The sequence below is a fragment of the Lutzomyia longipalpis genome, chromosome 4 (assembly GCF_024334085.1).
Source record: "Lutzomyia longipalpis isolate SR_M1_2022 chromosome 4, ASM2433408v1".
NCBI classification, from domain to species: Eukaryota; Metazoa; Arthropoda; class Insecta; order Diptera; family Psychodidae; genus Lutzomyia; species Lutzomyia longipalpis.
The window spans coordinates 125,736-145,503 of NC_074710.1; the positions used below are offsets into that span (position 1 = coordinate 125,736).

Sequence of the window (19,768 nt, forward strand, 5' to 3'; positions counted from 1 at the left end):
TTTCCCTCAGCAGCTACTTGCTTCTTGTGCTTTCCAGCATCCTTAGCGAAGGATTGTGAATTTTTCTTAGACTTTCCAGATCCGAATTTGTTGTAATCTCCACCCTTGTGGGCATCCCCAAAGAATTTATTGAGTTTCCGGTATTCGCGTTTTCTGAAGCTCTGTGAGAAGCCTTTTTCACTTTTACCATTTTTCTGGGCTTTCTTACTTTTGTGGTAGGCCTTAAGATGTCCCTCATGGGCATCACTGTGTTCTCCTTCTTCGTAGTCCTCATCGAAGTCCTTGGTTGTTTTCCCACATTTTTCTGCATGTGTCTTCGTGGTGTCTTCCTTTGTATCTTCACCTTTCTTCCCACTACTTTTTGTTCTATGTGAAATCCCGTCTATTTCTTCGGAAACCTACAACGTCAACATGAAATTGATTTAATTAAGCTTAATGAACTTAGGAAGCTTACAAAGTATTATACATATGTGGGTGGAGAGATGAAAGCTCCTCTGATGAATAAATTAGTAAATCACATATAAAACTCACACTTGTCAGCGCATGGATATCAGCTTCCTTATGGTCAGATGTGGTAAATTGAGTCCCAATACCGTGTTGGTGATGATTCCCAAGGACAACGGACATGGCAATTGCCACAAAACCCATTAATATATAATAGAATTTCGCCATTCTTTGGCATCACTCACTGTTTGCGAACTATATATACAAAATGGTGCGATGTGATTGAGGTTTAGGTACACTGTGTAGCAGCAAAGACAGTCCGAATGATTTGGATGGTGTAGCATTAATGGTATAAGAAAAATTTACCAATTCATACTTATTATTGAGACAGGGGTAATGAAGCGAGGTAAAAGAGGGGAATTTTCTCAATTATTCAACCAGATGATTGACACACAAACAAAGTCATTTCGCTTCGATTTATCTCTTCCACTCATACCCTTCTTTTTTCGGATTTTGACTAAATATATAGGTAACTAAATATAAGACGATCAAGATATATGTTTTATGATCATTTTCTTATATTAAAATTCGTAATAATTATTCAAAGAATGCATTCAATTCCATTAAAATCGGACCTCATTTTAAAACCCTAAAGAGTCAGATCTTGAAAAACTTGAACTAGGTTGAAAAACTAGAGCCTACTTAAAAAAAACTTAGATCTAGCTTTACAAATTGGGAAGAAACTTAGGCTTAGCGTTGAAAAATTAGGCCAGACTTAATAATAAATTTTATCGATCATTTGCATTTTTCTTCAAAATCACGTTTATAAATGGAGTCCTCATACCTGCCGCCTCAATATGACCCCCATGTCCAATTTTGTAATTGAATTTCACCCCAGGAAATTGTCTATCAAACACCCCTTTCCGCTAAAGCATAGCATTCTTCCTCCCCTTTTGCACGGATGGAGGAAAGGAGTGTGGCTGCTTTCATACTTATATTTTTTGGACAGCGGCCCCGAAGTTGACTACTCTGGGACCAAGAGCGGGAAAGAAAAGGAAGGAAAAGAATACAAAAGGCAAATACCCGCACAATAAGACAAGAACATTTCCTCTGAATATGAAACATATTTCATTTTATTTTCTCATTATTTTCACTTGTTTTTCATTTACTTCGTCGCTTGTCTTTTTTTTGCTTTTTTTCTGGCATACATATATGCGTGGAAATTGAAGTTGGTAAAATGTATTATATGTATATACTAGTTTGAAAGCCAGCACAGGGTGTCTCTCAAGCTTTGTTTTGTATTTTTTTCTCTTAATTTTGTTCCCTTTGTGAGTAGTTTCTTCAATTTTTTTTACTCTTCTCTCTCTCTCTCACTCACTCAGACTAATGCATTTTGTTATAGATCTACAAGGATGAGTTTTTTAGCTTAATATTTATAGAGATGTCTTATTTTTATGTTAGATAGAGTTAGATTTTATTTTCTCCTTTTTCATTTATTTTTTTATTATAATAAAATAGTTAATTTATCTTCTAATGTAGTTTTCCCTCATTCCTATTTTTTTCTTAAAATTATTTTATTCCACAATAACTTTATTTTGTAATAGATAAAGAATACTTTCAGTTTCCCCCATTTTTTTTTTAGTTTATCTCTTAATTACAAAAGTAACATAAATATTCTTAAATTACATGTTACATTTTATATTTTACAATTTTGGTGTTTCTGCCTGATAATATTTAGTTTTAATTAAAAATAGTTTTAATTAAAAAAAAAACAATCATCTTTAATTTCAAAGAAAAGTTTTTTTTTTCAAATAAAAGTGTGATAACTTTGAATTTTGCCCTGAATTGGTCCGAAATTGATAAAGAAAAAGTTTTCATTTTGTGGTGTATTAAAAAATTATATTTTTTACTTGATTTGATTTTTTTTCTTTTTTTTTGGTTAAAATTAAAACATAAAAGACTTTTTTTCTTCAAAAAACTGTTTTTACATTCTTTTACGTTAAAGACGAAACCATATTTTAATCAGAGCTGTGTTCTTAAGTATTTTGTTGGCTTTACAACAACACTGTCTTGTACTTCATGCAAATTCTTATAAAATATTTTTATTTTTAAATTTATTTTTGCACCATAAACATTTATTTACAGCTCGATATGTTTTTCATTTTTTTTCTCATTTTATAAATCATTAGGCTTTTAGTGCGAATTTTTTGCTTTATTTTTTTTTTACTTTAGTTTGATAGGATTAATTAAATATTATGGGACTTTATGGTGTTTAGTGTAATCTATTTTTAATTGTTGTATACCTCTGCGTGTTATTTCTATTTTTTTTGACGCAAAAATCAAAGCTCTTTAGCACTCAGCTCGATTTTCTAAATGGTGGATTTTTTTATTGCTTTATTATGGTGTATGTTTACCTTTCCTTTCTTTTATTTATTTTTTGCATAGAATGGGAATTTACTATAGATAATATGCTTTTTATTTTGGTTAACGAGAAAATTATAGAAATTTTCTTTTTTTTATCAATAGCTCTTGTCTTTTAAAACGTCACTAATAAAATATTTTACTAAATCACTTTTTAGCTATAAAGTGATAAAATAATACTTATATTCGCATTATACAATTTAGACATATTGCTTTTCAGTTTATTTATTTTTTAAATATTTTTTTAAATTAGAAAAAAAACTTTTTGTTGCGTAAAAAATCTCAAAATAGAAGTTTTTTTGGCGAAAAGAAATTCATAAAATTAAAATAAGTATATATTTTTGACTTTATTAGATGACTTTTGCCAAGTTATAGTGAAAATGAAAACAAGAAAAAAATTTCGTTGTTTATAAAATTGCTAAAACTTTTTTTTTTCATTCTAAAATCTTTTTTTTTGTGAAAAGAATTTCTTAAAAATAACAATAAGAAAATCCTTAAGAATTCTCTCAATTAAACAATTTTTTTGCAATGGGTTTCTAAGAGAAAAAAAAACGTAAAAGACATAATAATATAAGGTTTTCAAAATATTCTTTATGGATTAACTATATATTTTGTATTGAGTTGAAGTTTTAGGTTTTTAAGGGGTTATTTTTCGTTTGTTTTTTATTTTAATTTCTTCATCGTGAGACGCTTTCAAGCAGAGGTGCATCTTTATAAGAAATATATACCTACTCCCACCCAAAATGTTTCCTCATTTGAAATCAACAACCCAATAATACTTATATTGATTCTCTGTACATAATATATCTACACATATTAATTTCCTTCTTGTGACAAAACATATTCACTTTCTTTTCTTTATCTCAATGTTTTCGTTGCTAAAAATTTGTTGGGTTGTTTTTATCTTCTTCTTCATTTATTTTTAGATTTAAGAGCTTACCCCCAAAATCTTCCTCCATGTCTATGGGTTGTTTTTTGGTGGTTGCTTCACGACGATATATTTTATATTTTATTATTGCTTTTGGAATTCTCTTGCATGTCCATAAAAATCAATTAATTGTCCTCTTATGTATGACTTTGATGCATACATGTTGTTCTTTTTTTTCCTTTAATTTGGCGCAGTTGATTGATCAGCAAAAAGTTTGCACAATCAGATAATCTCTCGGTTTTATTCAGCTTCAGAAGATAAACTTTACGGGTGGTGGCGAAGTTTTACTATAACAGAAAAGAAATCAATTGATCGATGTGAAAAATGTAGAGTTCACCGTGAGATTTTTTATGCTGTCATTCTACTGACACAAAACACATAATATGTTGCACTATGTGCATGAGAATTTCACTACAGACTCATAGTTTATCGAGAACACTGGACACAAGGAGTGGCACAACACTGTCTGTTGTTTCAAGATTGCTTTTTGCACTTCGTTGCTTGCCCTTTGGCCACTTCCGGATGCGCCAGTAGCGATAACATGAAGCACCTGCATTCACGATACTCGGTTCCGTTGGTACAGCTATTCGCGTGTCACGGAGTATGGGTAGCAGACGATCAGAACGGCTGCAGTTGAATTGTTTACCACCCTCAATGGTGGCATGCAGAGGGGTACACGTGGTGGATGTTGAGTGCATTAGGCGGCTATCGTAGAGCTTAGCTCGACTTCTTAGCTCCATCTTAATTTGCCATTCTCGCAAATAGAGATCGGTGTGATGTGGTTTGTGGGTGTTCCGGTTCAGGTACAGGATGATGTGCCACCGAAAGACAAGCTGTTGTAGTCGCATCAACTGACCCAACTGTCTAAGGGTGTGACACGCTCCGAGAAATGATGGTTGGTGGTATTTATTTAATCGTAAAGCTCTCAGAAAGAATTCCAGAGCTTGTATGGGAGAATCTGTGGAGAATTTCATTAATAAATTACAAATTTATATAAAACTTAAACTTTAAAAGTAATAAGCTTTGGTGCTATATACTCACTGTTATTCAGCAACCAATTGCCGTACAGGTAGAGATGATTGAGATTCCTTGGGGATAATTTTATCACATTCTTCAGAAGTCTTCCCGCCTCATGGCCACTCTTGAGTTTGTACAATTCCAAATATCCAGGCACAAATCTCGATTCGAGCATTAGGCATCGCTCTAGCATCCGTATGGCATCCATTGTGCGATTTGTGCGTCTATAGAGCTTTCCCAGATTGTAGTGTGCATTCACGTGGTCTGATGAGTACCGAATGGCCTCAAGGAAATGAAATTCCGCCACATCTGGGCTTGCAACGAGGGTACCCAAATTATTGTGGGCACTTGAATATGTTGGCCATAAACTTTTGTAGTTACAGAAGGCAAGAAAAAATTATTAATATATTTTTTTTAAAATAAATTCTTCCTGTATGTTATTTGAATTAAAAAAAAAATTAAAGAGGAAAACACCAACCTGAGTGCACGCTCGTAGTGTACCATTGCTAAATCTGGCTTCAATGAGTCTCGAAGAAAATTCCCAAAGTTGTAGTGCATTTTGGCATTATGTGGTAAAACACCAAGGCCAGATCTGTAATTTACAAAAAAAAATAATAAATTCAAAAGTTATTAATCTAAAAATGTCATTTAGTTTCTTTTGTATTTTCTTCTAATTTGGTATTAATCTCACAATATAACTTACTGCCTTCCTCATGCGAATAATAAAGAAATAGCAAAGAAGTGTTTGGCAAGGGAAAAACTTTCGTATTGCTGTTCACTCAAAATGTTTTGAATTCTTTCAATGTGAAAAGTTAAATCGTTAATAATATATGGGACTTGGGACGAAGGAAAACTTCTCTACTAGTTACACCCACTTCTCTGTACGCTACTTTAACATTTCATTGCGAATTAATTAATAAAAAAAGTCTTTAACAACATTTTCTTATAAAAAGTTTTTTTTTTTGTTGAGAGATACTTCTACATTTATTTTGACTTTAGCAAAAGTCGTGATCAATTAAAATTTAAAGAAAACAAGGAAAAATTCTTACCTTAGAAGACTTTCACGAGAGAGCCAGTCTTTATTCCTCACGATTGTCTTTGCACATCCGGAAAGTGCTAATATAAAGCACATCATTGCAATTAGTTTTCGACATCTTGGTAGCACTTGCCAGAGAATTTGGATGCCATAGACCACAAGAAGAGTACTTCCCAGGCTAGAAAGATAATTTAAAAGAATTGTTAGTTTATGGAGATAGCATAACGCGCTATTTAGGGTTACAACAAAAAGTAAAACCTATGAAGATTCTTGATTTTTTTTGTTTACATCAATTTATTTCTAATAACATAAAATTGTTGCTAAAGTATAAACCGTAAATGTTCTTTCATGATGCAAATTGCATTAATGCCCAAACAATGATTTGTTCTTATAAACTTTCACTGTAGGTATTTTGTAATCGTATGTGTTCAGTTTATTCTTGTTATAACTGCCAAAACTTTCACCTGACTATTTTGGAGATACATAAAATCTTTGTACATGAAGTTTTGTCGAAAGCTTCTTTGGTATAAGTTTTGGGAGAAGATTTTTTTTTTGGTAGTAGTAAAAGAGAGATAATAACAAACCTTGGGATGTAGAGTATCCGCTCTGCAACGACAAATCCCACAGTAATGACGAGATTACTGGCAGGTAGGAAAGGTAGTGTGAGGAGAAGAAATCCCAGGACTAGTGGTGTATGCCGCTGAGTATCCAAATCCATTACCCCGCGAAAGGCCAAAAGGATGAGCGCGAGAAAGGCGATTACAGTGAAAATATTTCTAAGATCTGAGGCAGACAACATTAGTGGAATTGATCCCATTTGCCAGTCGTGACTAAGGGTGACTGGGCATAGGAGGAGCCACCAATTGAAGGCAGCCAAGTAGAGGAATGTGAGAAGTCGTACGCGGAAGCTGCTATGGAAGGCAGCTGGATTGTCCTGAAGGGAGAATTTTGGCAGAGTACCTTGAAGTAGGGCAATACGGAGAAGTAGAAGAATCATCACCGTAATACCAGTCCGTAGGAGTCTCTTTGCAAATTGTTGACTCTCCTCTGTCCATCGTACATCAGTGATGGATCTCCTGAGTATGGCCAATTTTTGTATGTATCATAAGCAAGATTTACCAGGAATATTGTCATTCCTGTTTCTTTTGCTAGCATACTTAGGCCACCTAGGATAATACTCAAGTTTTGGTATTTTTCACATTTCCTGAAAATAAAAGAAAAAAATAATTAATTTCGTGATTAAAAGTCATGGTATATAAGGTATATCATGCGGAAAATATAGAAGTTTAGCTTTGTTGTTGTTATATATTATAATACTTACCCATGGTATGTTAGGAGGGATAAGAGAAAAAAGACGCAAGCCAACACATCAGCTCGTCCAACAATTCCTGTGACAGCTTCTGTGTGAATTGGATGGAGAGCAAATAAAATTCCGGCCATTGTGGCGAAATTCCTCTCGAGATGGGCAACAACGGAGCACACTCGACTGAAAAGGATACACACGAAGGCGTGCAGGAGGATATTGGTCATGTGGAACCACAGTGGCTCCAGTCCAAACATCAAATAGTTTATGCTGCAAATGGAGAAGATTTCCATACATGGCTTTTTCTCTTTTGGTTTCCTGCCTGACATTATATGTATGTATACATAGTGTAGGTATTTTCCCGGATGTATGTACCCAAAGGCATGTTGGTTGACATACCTCGAATTGGGTGGGTGGGATGTGTGAGTGTTTCTTTTGGGATTTATTAAACAAACACCAAACTATGATTTTCCAATTGCCACACAACAGAGTTGAAAAGAAAACTAATTAATGCAGGAAGATTGATAAATTATGAAGAAAGAACTAAAAGGATTTATTTTTTGTTTGTTTTTTTTACAGTTGAAATTAAATAGTAAAAATAAAAGTATTAATCTTTCTCTTTTATGAATTCTATAACTTTTCAACTCTGTCCTTTATACAAATATCAATAGTTTGATGAATTCTTTCAATTCACCATAGGTATTAATAAAGTTTTGTTATAATGTACTGTGTACTATACATTGTATGTTGGAAATTTGTGATATGGATAACTTACCGAAATGTTAGTGTTGTGAGTGGTCGGTAGGATTTGTGGCTGTTAACGTCCCCCATTGAGGTGCCCCAAAAGTCATTAAGGAAGACGTGGGAGAGTGGATTGTGTCCCAGGACGTCTCGGTTCATAGTGATGGCAGGTATGTCATCGTGTACAAAGTCACCCCGTAAGCCATTCACATAGCAAATGAGCGTGACAAGGAGGATAAGGAGGTGACTTCGCCAGCCATCCAAAAGGAAATCTGTCACCTCACACCAATCCTCATCGGCATTCCCATTACGATTGATGTTGCTGGAATTAATCAATCGTCTCTTCATTATGACGATTGGGTACTTCCTTTCTTTGGCTCACACCTCTTCCCCACCTAGTGTGAGGTGTCAAGCACTTGTTTTTTTTCCACGAGGATAATGATGGGTTCTGGCAGATGAAGAAACGGTGGGACGCACCAGAGCGTACTTTTTTTCCGTATAGGTGTTGTTCTCACCCACCTAATCGATTAATTTCCTCTCATTTATTCTCGTGCAATTATTCACAACGAGCACCCATGTTGTATTTATTTCCATCATCATCACCATCATGAGGTCCAATCTTCATACAGACTCTATCGTCCTGTGTGCTTCATTTATTTTTTTTTTCCTCTATGTTCTTTTTACCAACTGGCTCTTTCTCTTCATATATGTATGATCTTCCTATTAGTTTTTTTTTACATGAGATTCTCTTCTCTCATTTTATTTTTTTTTCCTTCATGGAATCTGAAAGAAATATGAACAGAAAAAGAATATGAGAACTTGTTCAATTTTATTCGTTATTTCAACACTACAACCACAACTTCATCCTTCTCTTGGTTGTATCTCTCATGAAAATTGAAATGAAATAATTATCTCGCAAAAATGAAATGTCTCATACTATTTATAGTGCAGGAGATAATGGAGAAAAGGATAGAAATTCACAAGGATTTTCCAACAAAAAAATAAACGAATTATTTAAATAAATTCAATCCTATAGTTCTTCTGAGTGTGAAAATTTTAGAGAAATTTGTATGTAAAGTATTTAGATGAAAAATAATTGATGTAATTTGTTATATGTTTGGGGTACCCAGAACAATTTCTTGATTCACGTACATGATAAATTATTAATAGGGTTGGTGTATTATTAATGAGTAAGCATCCTTCCCACGTCCCCGCGTCAATTTCTACACAAGTTGTATTATATCGCAGAGACAGTACCATGAGAGAGTCACATAATGCTTGAGCGACCAATTTACCTCTCACGGCATTTACATATAAGTACTACATATATATAATATTATGCTACAATGAGAAGCAACTGAAAAACCCCCCAAACAATAACAATAATAAGGATAAGGGGTGTGGAATTGTATAAAATTTCAAAGGATTAGTAATGTTATATCGTACACGCTTCCCATTAATATTTTTGGGTATCTATGTATATTGTTGTTTAACATACCAAAAAAAAAAGAAATATTGAGCTATAGAAGATGCCAAAAGCTCCTTCCATCGTGGGAACAAATCAAAATTGATACCAAAACCTATTGAAACTTATTGGATTGACGTTATGTACAATGGGTCCTATTCTTCGACCAAAAAAAGGGAAAATCAGGAAATAGATTTTTGAAATATTCCTAAATTACCAAGATTATCTTGAAATATTTTCTGGAACATTTTTTTTGAACATGATCTTTATATCAAAAAATAAATAGCCAAATATTAGATTTCGATTATATTTCTACATAATTTATTAAGTTATGTAATTATTAATGTGTCTTGTGGCTAGATAATTAGAGTATAGTACCTATTTATTAATTAAATGAAAATCTCAGTTTTTGTACAATTTTATAAGTAAATTAGTTAAGATAAGACTTTGAACAAACAATTACATACATTAAAAATAAAAAAAACATTTTTAATTGAAGATTTCAAATTTTTAAATAATACTACTGCAGGTACTTATATTATTAAAGTAATATTTAAAAAAAATATATTATCACAGTCCAGCTATTAGATATTCCTATGCAGACCTAAATATTCCTGACCTATGCTTTACAATGTTATAGCTTTTCCGCATTTTCCATCCCATTTGTCATATATTTTCCATCAATTTTTTTTTCTCTCTGTGGCACACCTCTTTTAACGTTTTCTTATTCACATCAATTTACTTTTTTTTTTCAACAAAAAAAAAAAGGTGAAATTGACAATGACTTTCATATATAGTTATTGTTCTTTGTATGCTATATGCGAGGAGAGATTCACCTTTTGTTTATTGTTTCGAGAAATGGTTTTGGTGTTGTTTGTTGGATGGTAAAAGAGAAAAGAGAAATCACCTCATTGTTTAATTTTTCGTCCTTTTTTTTCTCCCCACAATTGGCTCGGTTCTGCTACGCATACTCTCCACCACACGGATGTTCCATGGAGTCAGGAAAAATTGGCAATATCGAGAGAAACAGGAAGTGGGTACGTTATATACATGTATGTAATGTATATTCACTTTGCCACTGCTATGTATATGAGATCAGAATGGTAAAAGGACTAACGTTGCAATTATTATTTTAATAGGAAGTCACCCTCCATTTGTTTCGCTCTTGATACAAGCACGCACTGTTTGGGGGGCACACGTTTAGCACAGCACAGCACCCACCTATAAAATCACAATAATTTTTCGCGCACAGTAACGGATGGTGAATGCGATGGCCTACAATTTTTGATGATGGGTGGTATAGAGGAGATGGTGCGGTATAGGTAAAGTATGTGAAAATAAATCAATTGCAAAACTGAGGAAAACACCAATGGGCCACAAAAGTTGCGTCCTTGGACTTCCGGGTGGGTTCACTGGGATTTTTCTTTTGCACCATGCCTTCTTGAGAAAATTCTATGTGATATATATTTATGTATGTGCACAAAAACGTTCAACTTCCCATTGAGTCACTTGTATGGGATTTTTTTCTTTGGCTAATATATTGTCTATAGATCCCATACAGGAGTATGTATGCCGTAAGAAGGAATATACTTTTTGCAAGACTTTCAAGACTTCACTTTATATTTTTTTGGGGTGCGTTTAAACACCACCCCGTGGAAAAAAAGTTCACTTTTCTTCTCTTTTTTTCTGTCTTTACACACCAAAATTTCAATAATGGGTGCTAAAGGAGGATAATTTTCTGTGTTTGGGTTACCGAACAAAGCCCGAGTTTGATATTGACTGAAACAATTCAGCGAGGGTGTCCTGAAAAAGGTGTAGTAGAATGTGTGTCTGTTAGGATATTACCCCTTGTTAACGCACTTTGCACACAAAATTTGACAAACATGCGTCACAAAATAAATTCCACACAGCAATTAAAAGAAGAAGAAGAAGACGAAACAAAAACAAAAACATGCCAAAACTGTCAGAGTCACTTCCGGAAAAAACCACACAAGGAAGACAAACGTGCCAACACAAAAACAAAGTGAAAATTCCAAGTTTTCCTCCAATCCAGTGAATTTAGAAGGACGAAGAAGTTCAAAAATTTTATTGTCCTTCAACCCGGACACAACATACACTCCACACACTCATTACAGGTGACAACACAGCGCACACAACAGTCACACAACATAGATTCAACATACACTCCACACACTCATTACAGGTGACAACACAGCGCACACAACAGTCACACAACATAGATTCAACATACACTCCACACACTCATTACAGGTGACAACACAGCGCACACAACAGTCACACAACATAGATTCAACATACACTCCACACACTCATTACAGGTGACAACACAGCGCACACAACAGTCACACAACATAGATTCAACATACACTCCACACACTCATTACAGGTGACAACACAGCGCACACAACAGTCACACAACATAGATTCAACATACACTCCACACACTCATTACAGGTGACAACACAGCGCACACAACAGTCACACAACATAGATTCAACATACACTCCACACACTCATTACAGGTGACAACACAGCGCACACAACAGTCAAGCATATGTGGAAAGGGTCACTACTGAGCAACAGGTGGTCACAGAGGTGGATGTACAGGGGAATCTTACCAAGCTTAAAGACATTGAAGTACAGTTGCAGGTGGTGCATGAGTCGTTAGTTGCAAGCAAGACAGCTAAGGAAAATGAAGCAGAAGAGCACGCTCTTTTGCAGGCTAGAATAGAGCGACTTACATCTCAGCTGTTGCAATTATTGAGTCAATGCGAAGACCCGGAGGAAGATGAAGCTAAACAGGAGGGTCCACCGGTGACTATCCATGAACCACAACAAGGGCCCTCAGCATTTCATTCTATTCCTGAATCCCTTACGAATAAACCCCTCTTTTCCACTTCGGACAATGTTCCTTGGGAGCCCCATGCGGGACCCTCCCGACTACATACCCCAATACCTCAAACCATGCAACCGAACCTTATTTCGCTGGGAGAAGTGCTCAATCGTCTCGTTGAGTTTCAAGCGGGAGCGGAAATGAGGAACACAAGACTCCTGGACAAAATTGGAGAGGCACTTCTTAGTGGAACTCAAAATCATAACCACGCACTCCCAAGACTACCAACCCTTTCCCTTCCTGAGTTTTCTGGTGAATATACTGCATGGCAGCATTTCAAGGACATGTTCACCACCATGGTAGACAGAGACAGTAGACTAAGTCACGTCCAAAAAATGCAATACCTTATGATGTCGGTGAAGGGAACTGCCAAGCGACTGATTGAGGATTTGGCGGTGTCAGCAGACAATTATGCCGTTGCTTGGAACGTGCTTTTGTCACACTATGAAGACCAGGCTGCCGTTGTTCACCACCATGTCCAGAAGTTCTGCAAGATGGCAACGGTTACCAATCCAACCCCGGCAAGCTTCATGGAACTTTATACCACAGCAAATTCAGTGCTGAACTCACTGGATGCCATGAGCGTGTCTAGCAGAGATCCATGGGTCATCTATTTGTTGCTTAACAAACTTGATCAGGAGACGAAAGTCTTATGGTCTCGCGAGATAACCAGCAACTCTCCTACCATTCCAGAATTCATGCAATTCTTAAAAAACCGCATGAAATCCATTGAACGATGTCACCCAATAGTGTCCAAGGGAACCTCAGCTCCAACTAGACCGAGTTCAACAGTACCATTTGGCACCAGGGGGTCCAACAGCACAGTCATGGCATCCACATCCGCCAATTCCACCGCTCGATGTCATGCATGCAACCAAACAGACCACAAGATTTTTAGATGTCCCATATTTACAACAATGGCTCCCAACGACCGCCTAGAATTGATTCGCAGCAATAAACTCTGCCGCAAATGTCTCACAGATACTCATCAGACCAAGGAATGTACATTTTTCGCATGCAGGAAGTGTGCAGGACCTCATAGTACGCTTCTTCATGACGCATTTGCGCTCGCTACTCCTCAACCAACATTGAACACCGCAGCCGTAGCCACAGTTGATCAAGTCGCCGAAGATGACGACACACAATCCCAGGGATCTCAAACGCATGAGAATGTGGAGCAATCAGCGGTGCTCGTTGGTTCGTCCACCTCCTCTAAGTCGGCCAGAAGAGTCTTCCTGGAAACGGTTGTAGTCAGAATCCTCGATAAACATGGGAACCTGGTTCAGTGTAGAGCATTACTGGACTCGGGTGCACAGGCAAACCTTTTGTCGCAATCCTTTGCACAAAGACTGAAGCTGCCCTTCTCAGGCTCAGACACGGTGATCGGTAGTGCAGGCGCAGGAACAACCCAATCAAAATATGAAATGAAATGTGTGGTGAAGCCGCGAACCAATCAGGAAGTTAGCCTCACACTGATGTGTCAGATTGTCCCATCCATCCTACAACAGAAGCTTCCTAATTGGGAGGTTAACACCCAAGACATTCCAATCCCAGACGAACTGATCCTGGCCGATCCCGCATGGCATGTGCCACAGGGGATTGACTTACTAATAGGAAATGAATTCTACAATGATATATTAACCCACAATATAATCCGTTTGGGCACCGGACTTCCGATCATGAAGGAAACCCAATTTGGATGGGTAATTTCAGGAGCCCATCGGAATCAAATGCCAGCTCAACAAACTGTATGCATGGCTGCCACTGTTTCAACACCACGGGAGGTTCTATATGCAGGTTCTCCAACGGTACCTCGTCAGTCTCCCAGTCAAAACCAGCGCCATCTAGTAAACCCCAGACGTCAATCACAAGACCTGAAAGATGAGATTTCTCCACGTCTCCACGGGAAAGTGACCCCAAGGGTCAGATCCAATCTAAACATTTCACATCACCAAGTTATTAGGAACCCACCTGCAGAATACAAGACAAGGACGATAGTCAACACCAACTGGAAGTCACATGGCGCTCTCTCGTTCAAGCTGAGAAGCGCAAGGCACAGATTGTTAGCATTTGGAGACATCAGCATTGTGCGTGGTGACGCAAACTATCAAGCAATCAGCAGCGCAAGATGGAACCAGAAAGATGCACAATCTCTGGGAGCTCGTTGGCAGGAAGATAACTCCCCATCATCAGTCATGATGGTTGAGGGACTATCGCCCTCAGCATAGGGCCCCCCCAGCATGTTAACGCACTTTGCACACAAAATTTGACAAACATGCGTCACAAAATAAATTCCACACAGCAATTAAAAGAAGAAGAAGAAGACGAAACAAAAACAAAAACATGCCAAAACTGTCAGAGTCACTTCCGGAAAAAACCACACAAGGAAGACAAACGTGCCAACACAAAAACAAAGTGAAAATTCCAAGTTTTCCTCCAATCCAGTGAATTTAGAAGGACGAAGAAGTTCAAAAATTTTATTGTCCTTCAACCCGGACACAACATACACTCCACACACTCATTACAGGTGACAACACAGCGCACACAACAGTCACACAACATAGATTCAACATACACTCCACACACTCATTACAGGTGACAACACAGCGCACACAACAGTCACACAACATAGATTCAACATACACTCCACACACTCATTACAGGTGACAACACAGCGCACACAACAGTCACACAACATAGATTCAACATACACTCCACACACTCATTACAGGTGACAACACAGCGCACACAACAGTCACACAACATAGATTCAACATACACTCCACACACTCATTACAGGTGACAACACAGCGCACACAACAGTCACACAACATAGATTCAACATACACTCCACACACTCATTACAGGTGACAACACAGCGCACACAACAGTCACACAACATAGATTCAACATACACTCCACACACTCATTACAGGTGACAACACAGCGCACACAACAGTCACACAACATAGATTCAACATACACTCCACACACTCATTACAGGTGAGTGGACATTACACATTTACCTTAACACCCCTAAAAAGCATCCACATGTATCCTGACAAACACACATACACACACACATACATTTATTTGGTCACTAAAACATTTACACAATGAAAGCTTCAACCTCCCCTTCCAAACTTTTTCTTTTTCAATCACAAATTCCTCAAAATTTTATTTATTCACAAAAATCCTTATAAATGTGTTTAAGATGGAAAAAATGCTCCTTCTTTTAGATCCGTAAAACACATTGAAGATCTCTGTGTGATGGAAAAAAAAGAAGTAGGTATGTTAGGAGCATTCATTGTCGACGGAAAGAGGGGAGAAAATGAAAATAATTCAAACCACCCTTTGGGTGCCATTCACCGTGAATTCCGCTCATGCGCTACCGATTTTAATTCTCTCGGGTATTCGTTTTCTTCGGCTAACGAACACTACACAGAGGCGATACACTCGCACTTCCTCTTTGCCTCAATCATTTTTTTTTGTATTCGAGAACCCCCCTCCGCGCAACTACCCTCTGGATAAAAGGAACTTACCATATAGCGAAGCGATTCACCCCAAATACCACACCCCATCCCTACCTATATTGCTTCGGATTTTTTTCACTACACACACCCACCCACCCCCGTACAATCCCCGGATCTAACACGGTGTTTTCTGTATGTATACAAACATTTTCCCTCCCGCGTATATCCCTACGCAGGATTCTCACGATGATTTTCCGGCGAAACCCCGCGGGGGGTGGCCATTCCAAAAAGGGTTCCGTCGAAATTATTTATGGCTTCCAATTATACGATTATGTCTCAATAGGAAGACACACCATGAAGCCAAAAATGATGAATTTATCTTTAAGTTATCTGTATACAAGAAGAAGTTTCGGATACTTTAGGCAAAAAGCACGAAATGACTATAAAGATTCTAAAATGCCTGAGATGTTGTTAAATTAATTAGTGAGTTAAAATTTTTATTTAATTTTAATATGAATTTAACATTGATGTCTTTCACGTAATGTTGGAAAACAAAAAAAAATCAGTTGATAATGCCCCTGATAATTCAAAAACTGTCATCATTGGCATGTGAAGAGTGAATGGAGTCCCAAAAGCAAGAGCATCCTGACTTGTTTCTTCAATAAACTAATATACTATTACGATTCATCTTTCAGTTTCTCTGCCATCCGGTGGTAGCACTCTCACCAACGAAGGGAGACTTCAAATCAACAATGTGAGAGCATAGCTCCCGGCAACGGCTGGGGGTGAGTACTCCAAAAAATTACCATTATGTCATTTTATGCCATTGATTAACTTCTGAGGATAATAAAGAAATCTTCATGAAAAAATAATAAAATTTACACAATTTATCAATAACGAAGAGATATCAAAAAGTTCTCTAAAGAGCTTTTCAATATATATATATATATATATATATATATATATATATATATATATAATATAATATATAATATATATAATAATACGTATGGAAATGAATGGGCAAAATGCTCACGTAGTAAAATTCATTCATTTTTCTTAATATTGAAATGCTTATTTGATACATTTCTATCACGTTCTGCTTTATGTGCAACATTTTTCACAACCATCATTCTTTTACTTGCGAGCTTTTGCATTTTATTTTGTGAAAGTTCTTTTAGTAGATGTTACTTCTATCTCTTTGTGTTGAGTATGTATTGTATACATAAATTACAAAAACACTTGTCGTGAAATTTGGGTAATATAGCGGCTTCGTATAAGCATGCACAACACAGCTTGTGTACATATAAGTATAATGCAAATACAGCAGACGGAAGAAATTAGTGAATAAATAAATTGTACGACTAATTGGATCCCAGAGATTCGTCCATCACTCTCGCCTTTATTTGAATAAGTTTCGCTTTTGTATACCTATATATGGTGTGGCTTTTCACGAGTATATGGGAGGTGGGTGGGAGTTGTGTGAGCAGAAACTTTTAGGGAACATCATGATCCTCCCGGTATTATGTACATATTGTACGGGATAGGGTCATATGCGGACGAAAGTGTAATGTTCATGTTGACACATTGTGTGTAAAACATTCCGCCCATTTTCGGTGGGCACATACCTACATATACTTCCTGACAAAATCACCAAACAATAATATATTGTATTAATATTGATTGACGTTGGCGGAGGGGGTGGGGGAATGTTGTTGAAAATGAGGGAGAAAATAATCTGTAATTTGTATATATACTTGTGTATACCTACCTGGGACGAGTGGGTAAACATTGTGTGGCTATAGGAGGGTAAAAAAAAAGTTTATATTAAGTCCAACCACGGAACGTGTATTTGAATCTAATTTAGAGAGGAATAAATGACCACACTGAGTAAATATCGGGCAATGGCAGAGCTTTGAATTATAGAATAGACTGTGATGGCATTTTCATGATAAATCGTTGAGCAATTTTATTTTATGCTTTATAATTTTTTTTTTATCTCAATAATATATACACATATTTTCGTAAATTTTTATCCCTCTCCCACAAAATCAATTATTTTCTTCTCATGAAATTTTTTACAAAATAATAGAGAGTATTAGAATTTAAAAAAAAATAGGAAAAATTCTTGAAAAATATATAAGGTGATGAAAGGATTTGTTTTTTTTTTTTTGGCATGGAATGGTGTATTTATGAGCATGTTGGCGTGATGCCTCAACCACCAATTGGGACTTGACGCGAAAGTGCTTTCTTTGGCAGAAGCATCTTAAGGGGATCTTTGTGGTAGCGCGCAAAAACCTCCCTTTTGAACACCTCAAATTGCTTTCTATTGATATTATTTTGTCGCTCACGCCATGCTGGTCGACTTTTCTTGTTCTGTAAACCCCAATGGCACGTGAAGATGGGTGAGAGCACCTGAAATTGATAGCCCGCCACAAACATTTCATACACTTGTGTATTCCGCGTGAAACCATAGCCCAAGAAGCGTTCATCATGCTGTGGTACTTGGTCAGATGCCACGTAGAAAGGTTCATAGAGAAATTCAAAGTTTGTCACGTTGTAGCTGACATGAGTTTCATCGAGATTATCGAGATCTGCTTGCCACCTATTAATTTAAAAAAAAATACACTTTAAAAAAAAACTTTGGGTTAAAATTGTTGAAATAATTAGCGAAAAGACATTTCAACAGTTTATAGTTCCTACTTTCTATTATTGGTAATATTCACCTTGTGAAATTCGTAGCGTACTGGTTATAGATGAAAACTTTGTGATGAAAGGGTCGTGCTAGACCCTTCCTGGCTAGGCGAATGAGATCGGGTTTGTCACGCGGAAATCTAGCACGATTATCTAACTCATATGTAGGTATAACGTAGGCGCACATATTATTTGGGCACTTTGTGTGTCTAAGAAACTTATCTAGGTACTCAGTCATGTTCACACTGGGTATAATGTCGATGTCCGTGAGAAAGACATTGTCACTTTGGCACGTTTTACGTGCAACATTTCGCAGATGATTTTGCGGATAAACATTTTTGGTGCGCCACTTTGTCGTGTCATGTGTACGCATTTGGATGAGTTCCACGAGGGTGGCCTCTGGTTTGGCACAGTCATACGGCATGAGATCAATAACGTTGGATTGCTTCATGTGTCGTGGTGGTTTGTCGCGTGGATACGTAAGGTGGAAGGACACACGATCCCTGATGTTGGGATAGCATTTTCGCAGGAAGGATAGATAAATCTGCAGGAGATACAATTCATCGTCACCAGCTGCAAAAACAGCCACAGATATGGGACCTGTCCAGTGTTGTGCCACCTGCACCAATGGTCCCAGTCTATCGATTGAGCTCTGTGTGGCCAAGCAGACACGGTATTGCTCAGAAAGTTCAGCAAACTTCTCTCCCAATACGGCAAATTCAAAAATCTTATAAAGTCTCTTTGAATCCCATCGTCCAAGCTGGAGATCTAGCCCCGTGAACACCGGCCTGTCTGTCCTATTTGAAGAATTATCCAAGATGATGTATTCAAGACATGTTGGGGGTGTGAGGGGTGGTGCCCTTGCTATAACTGGTGCCACCGAAGAGTCATCAAGGGTGATGAAAGGGCAATCCGTGGAATGGAGTAGACGTACCGTAAGAAGGACATTGGAGAGCGTTAGTGCCAGGACACTTGCAATACTTAAATTCCAGAGGCGGCATGACTGCAATAAAAAACGTATTTTTAAGGACATAGTCATTGTTTATTCCACACAGTTTTCCTTTGACTTTTTTTCCACTTACCTGACTCATGGATGATAAGGTTTCTTCTTCCACGACTGTCGCGAATTGCTCTTTGGGGTAGATTTTTTCCTCTTTCTCTTTACATTAAATTCTACAACAAACAACGGCTTTAGCTTAAATTTTCACAAAGTTTTTCCAATTTAAATACCAGCACACCCTCTTGTTCAGGAGTGTCACAAGATTTTAGGAGAGTTGGGAGGATTTTATTGGACATGCGCGCAATGTGGTGTTGTGAAAATTGCAAGGATTT

General features: G+C 37.0%; 4 protein-coding genes across 7 annotated transcripts in view; 2 read left to right on the top strand and 2 right to left on the bottom strand.

The window, feature by feature from the left end:
* The window catches only part of LOC129794585 (trace amine-associated receptor 1), a 115,371-nt gene that overhangs the window by 4,000 nt on the left and 91,603 nt on the right, over positions 1-19,768 (top strand). Inside the window, exons 3-5 of one of the 3 annotated variants that reach the window (XM_055835372.1) lie at positions 10,358-10,392; positions 10,495-10,677; positions 16,438-16,527. The gene's annotated coding sequence lies outside the window, so the exon portion shown is untranslated. Of the gene's footprint in view, positions 1-10,357; positions 10,393-10,494; positions 10,678-16,437; positions 16,528-19,768 lie in introns of those variants that run through there. The other 2 variants (XM_055835374.1, XM_055835371.1) reach the window with 2 other exon arrangements.
* Positions 1,549-10,354, bottom strand: LOC129794575 (protein O-mannosyl-transferase TMTC1-like). The gene is given in 9 exon segments (XM_055835329.1): positions 1,549-4,751; positions 4,835-5,178; positions 5,289-5,402; positions 5,860-6,024; positions 6,431-6,929; positions 6,932-7,050; positions 7,168-7,419; positions 7,925-8,673; positions 10,263-10,354. Coding segments are annotated over 8 exon segments (2,346 nt in total). The 5' UTR covers positions 8,239-8,673; positions 10,263-10,354; the 3' UTR covers positions 1,549-4,212.
* Positions 11,931-15,283, top strand: LOC129794581 (uncharacterized). The gene has a single exon (XM_055835362.1). The coding sequence runs from the start codon at positions 12,341-12,343 to the stop codon at positions 14,495-14,497; it is 2,157 nt and encodes a 718-aa protein (XP_055691337.1). The 5' UTR covers positions 11,931-12,340; the 3' UTR covers positions 14,498-15,283.
* On the bottom strand, positions 17,681-19,726 carry LOC129794586 (beta-1,4-glucuronyltransferase 1). Of its 2 annotated transcripts, XM_055835376.1 has the most exons (3): positions 19,519-19,726; positions 18,469-19,439; positions 17,681-18,347 (listed from the first exon to the last, which is right to left on the bottom strand). In XM_055835376.1, the coding sequence occupies exons 1-3, from the start codon at positions 19,525-19,527 to the stop codon at positions 17,957-17,959; spliced, it is 1,371 nt and encodes a 456-aa protein (XP_055691351.1). In that variant the 5' UTR covers positions 19,528-19,726; the 3' UTR covers positions 17,681-17,956. The 2 variants fall into 2 exon arrangements, with proteins under 2 accessions (XP_055691351.1, XP_055691350.1); XM_055835375.1 differs by having other exon boundaries at positions 18,469-19,716.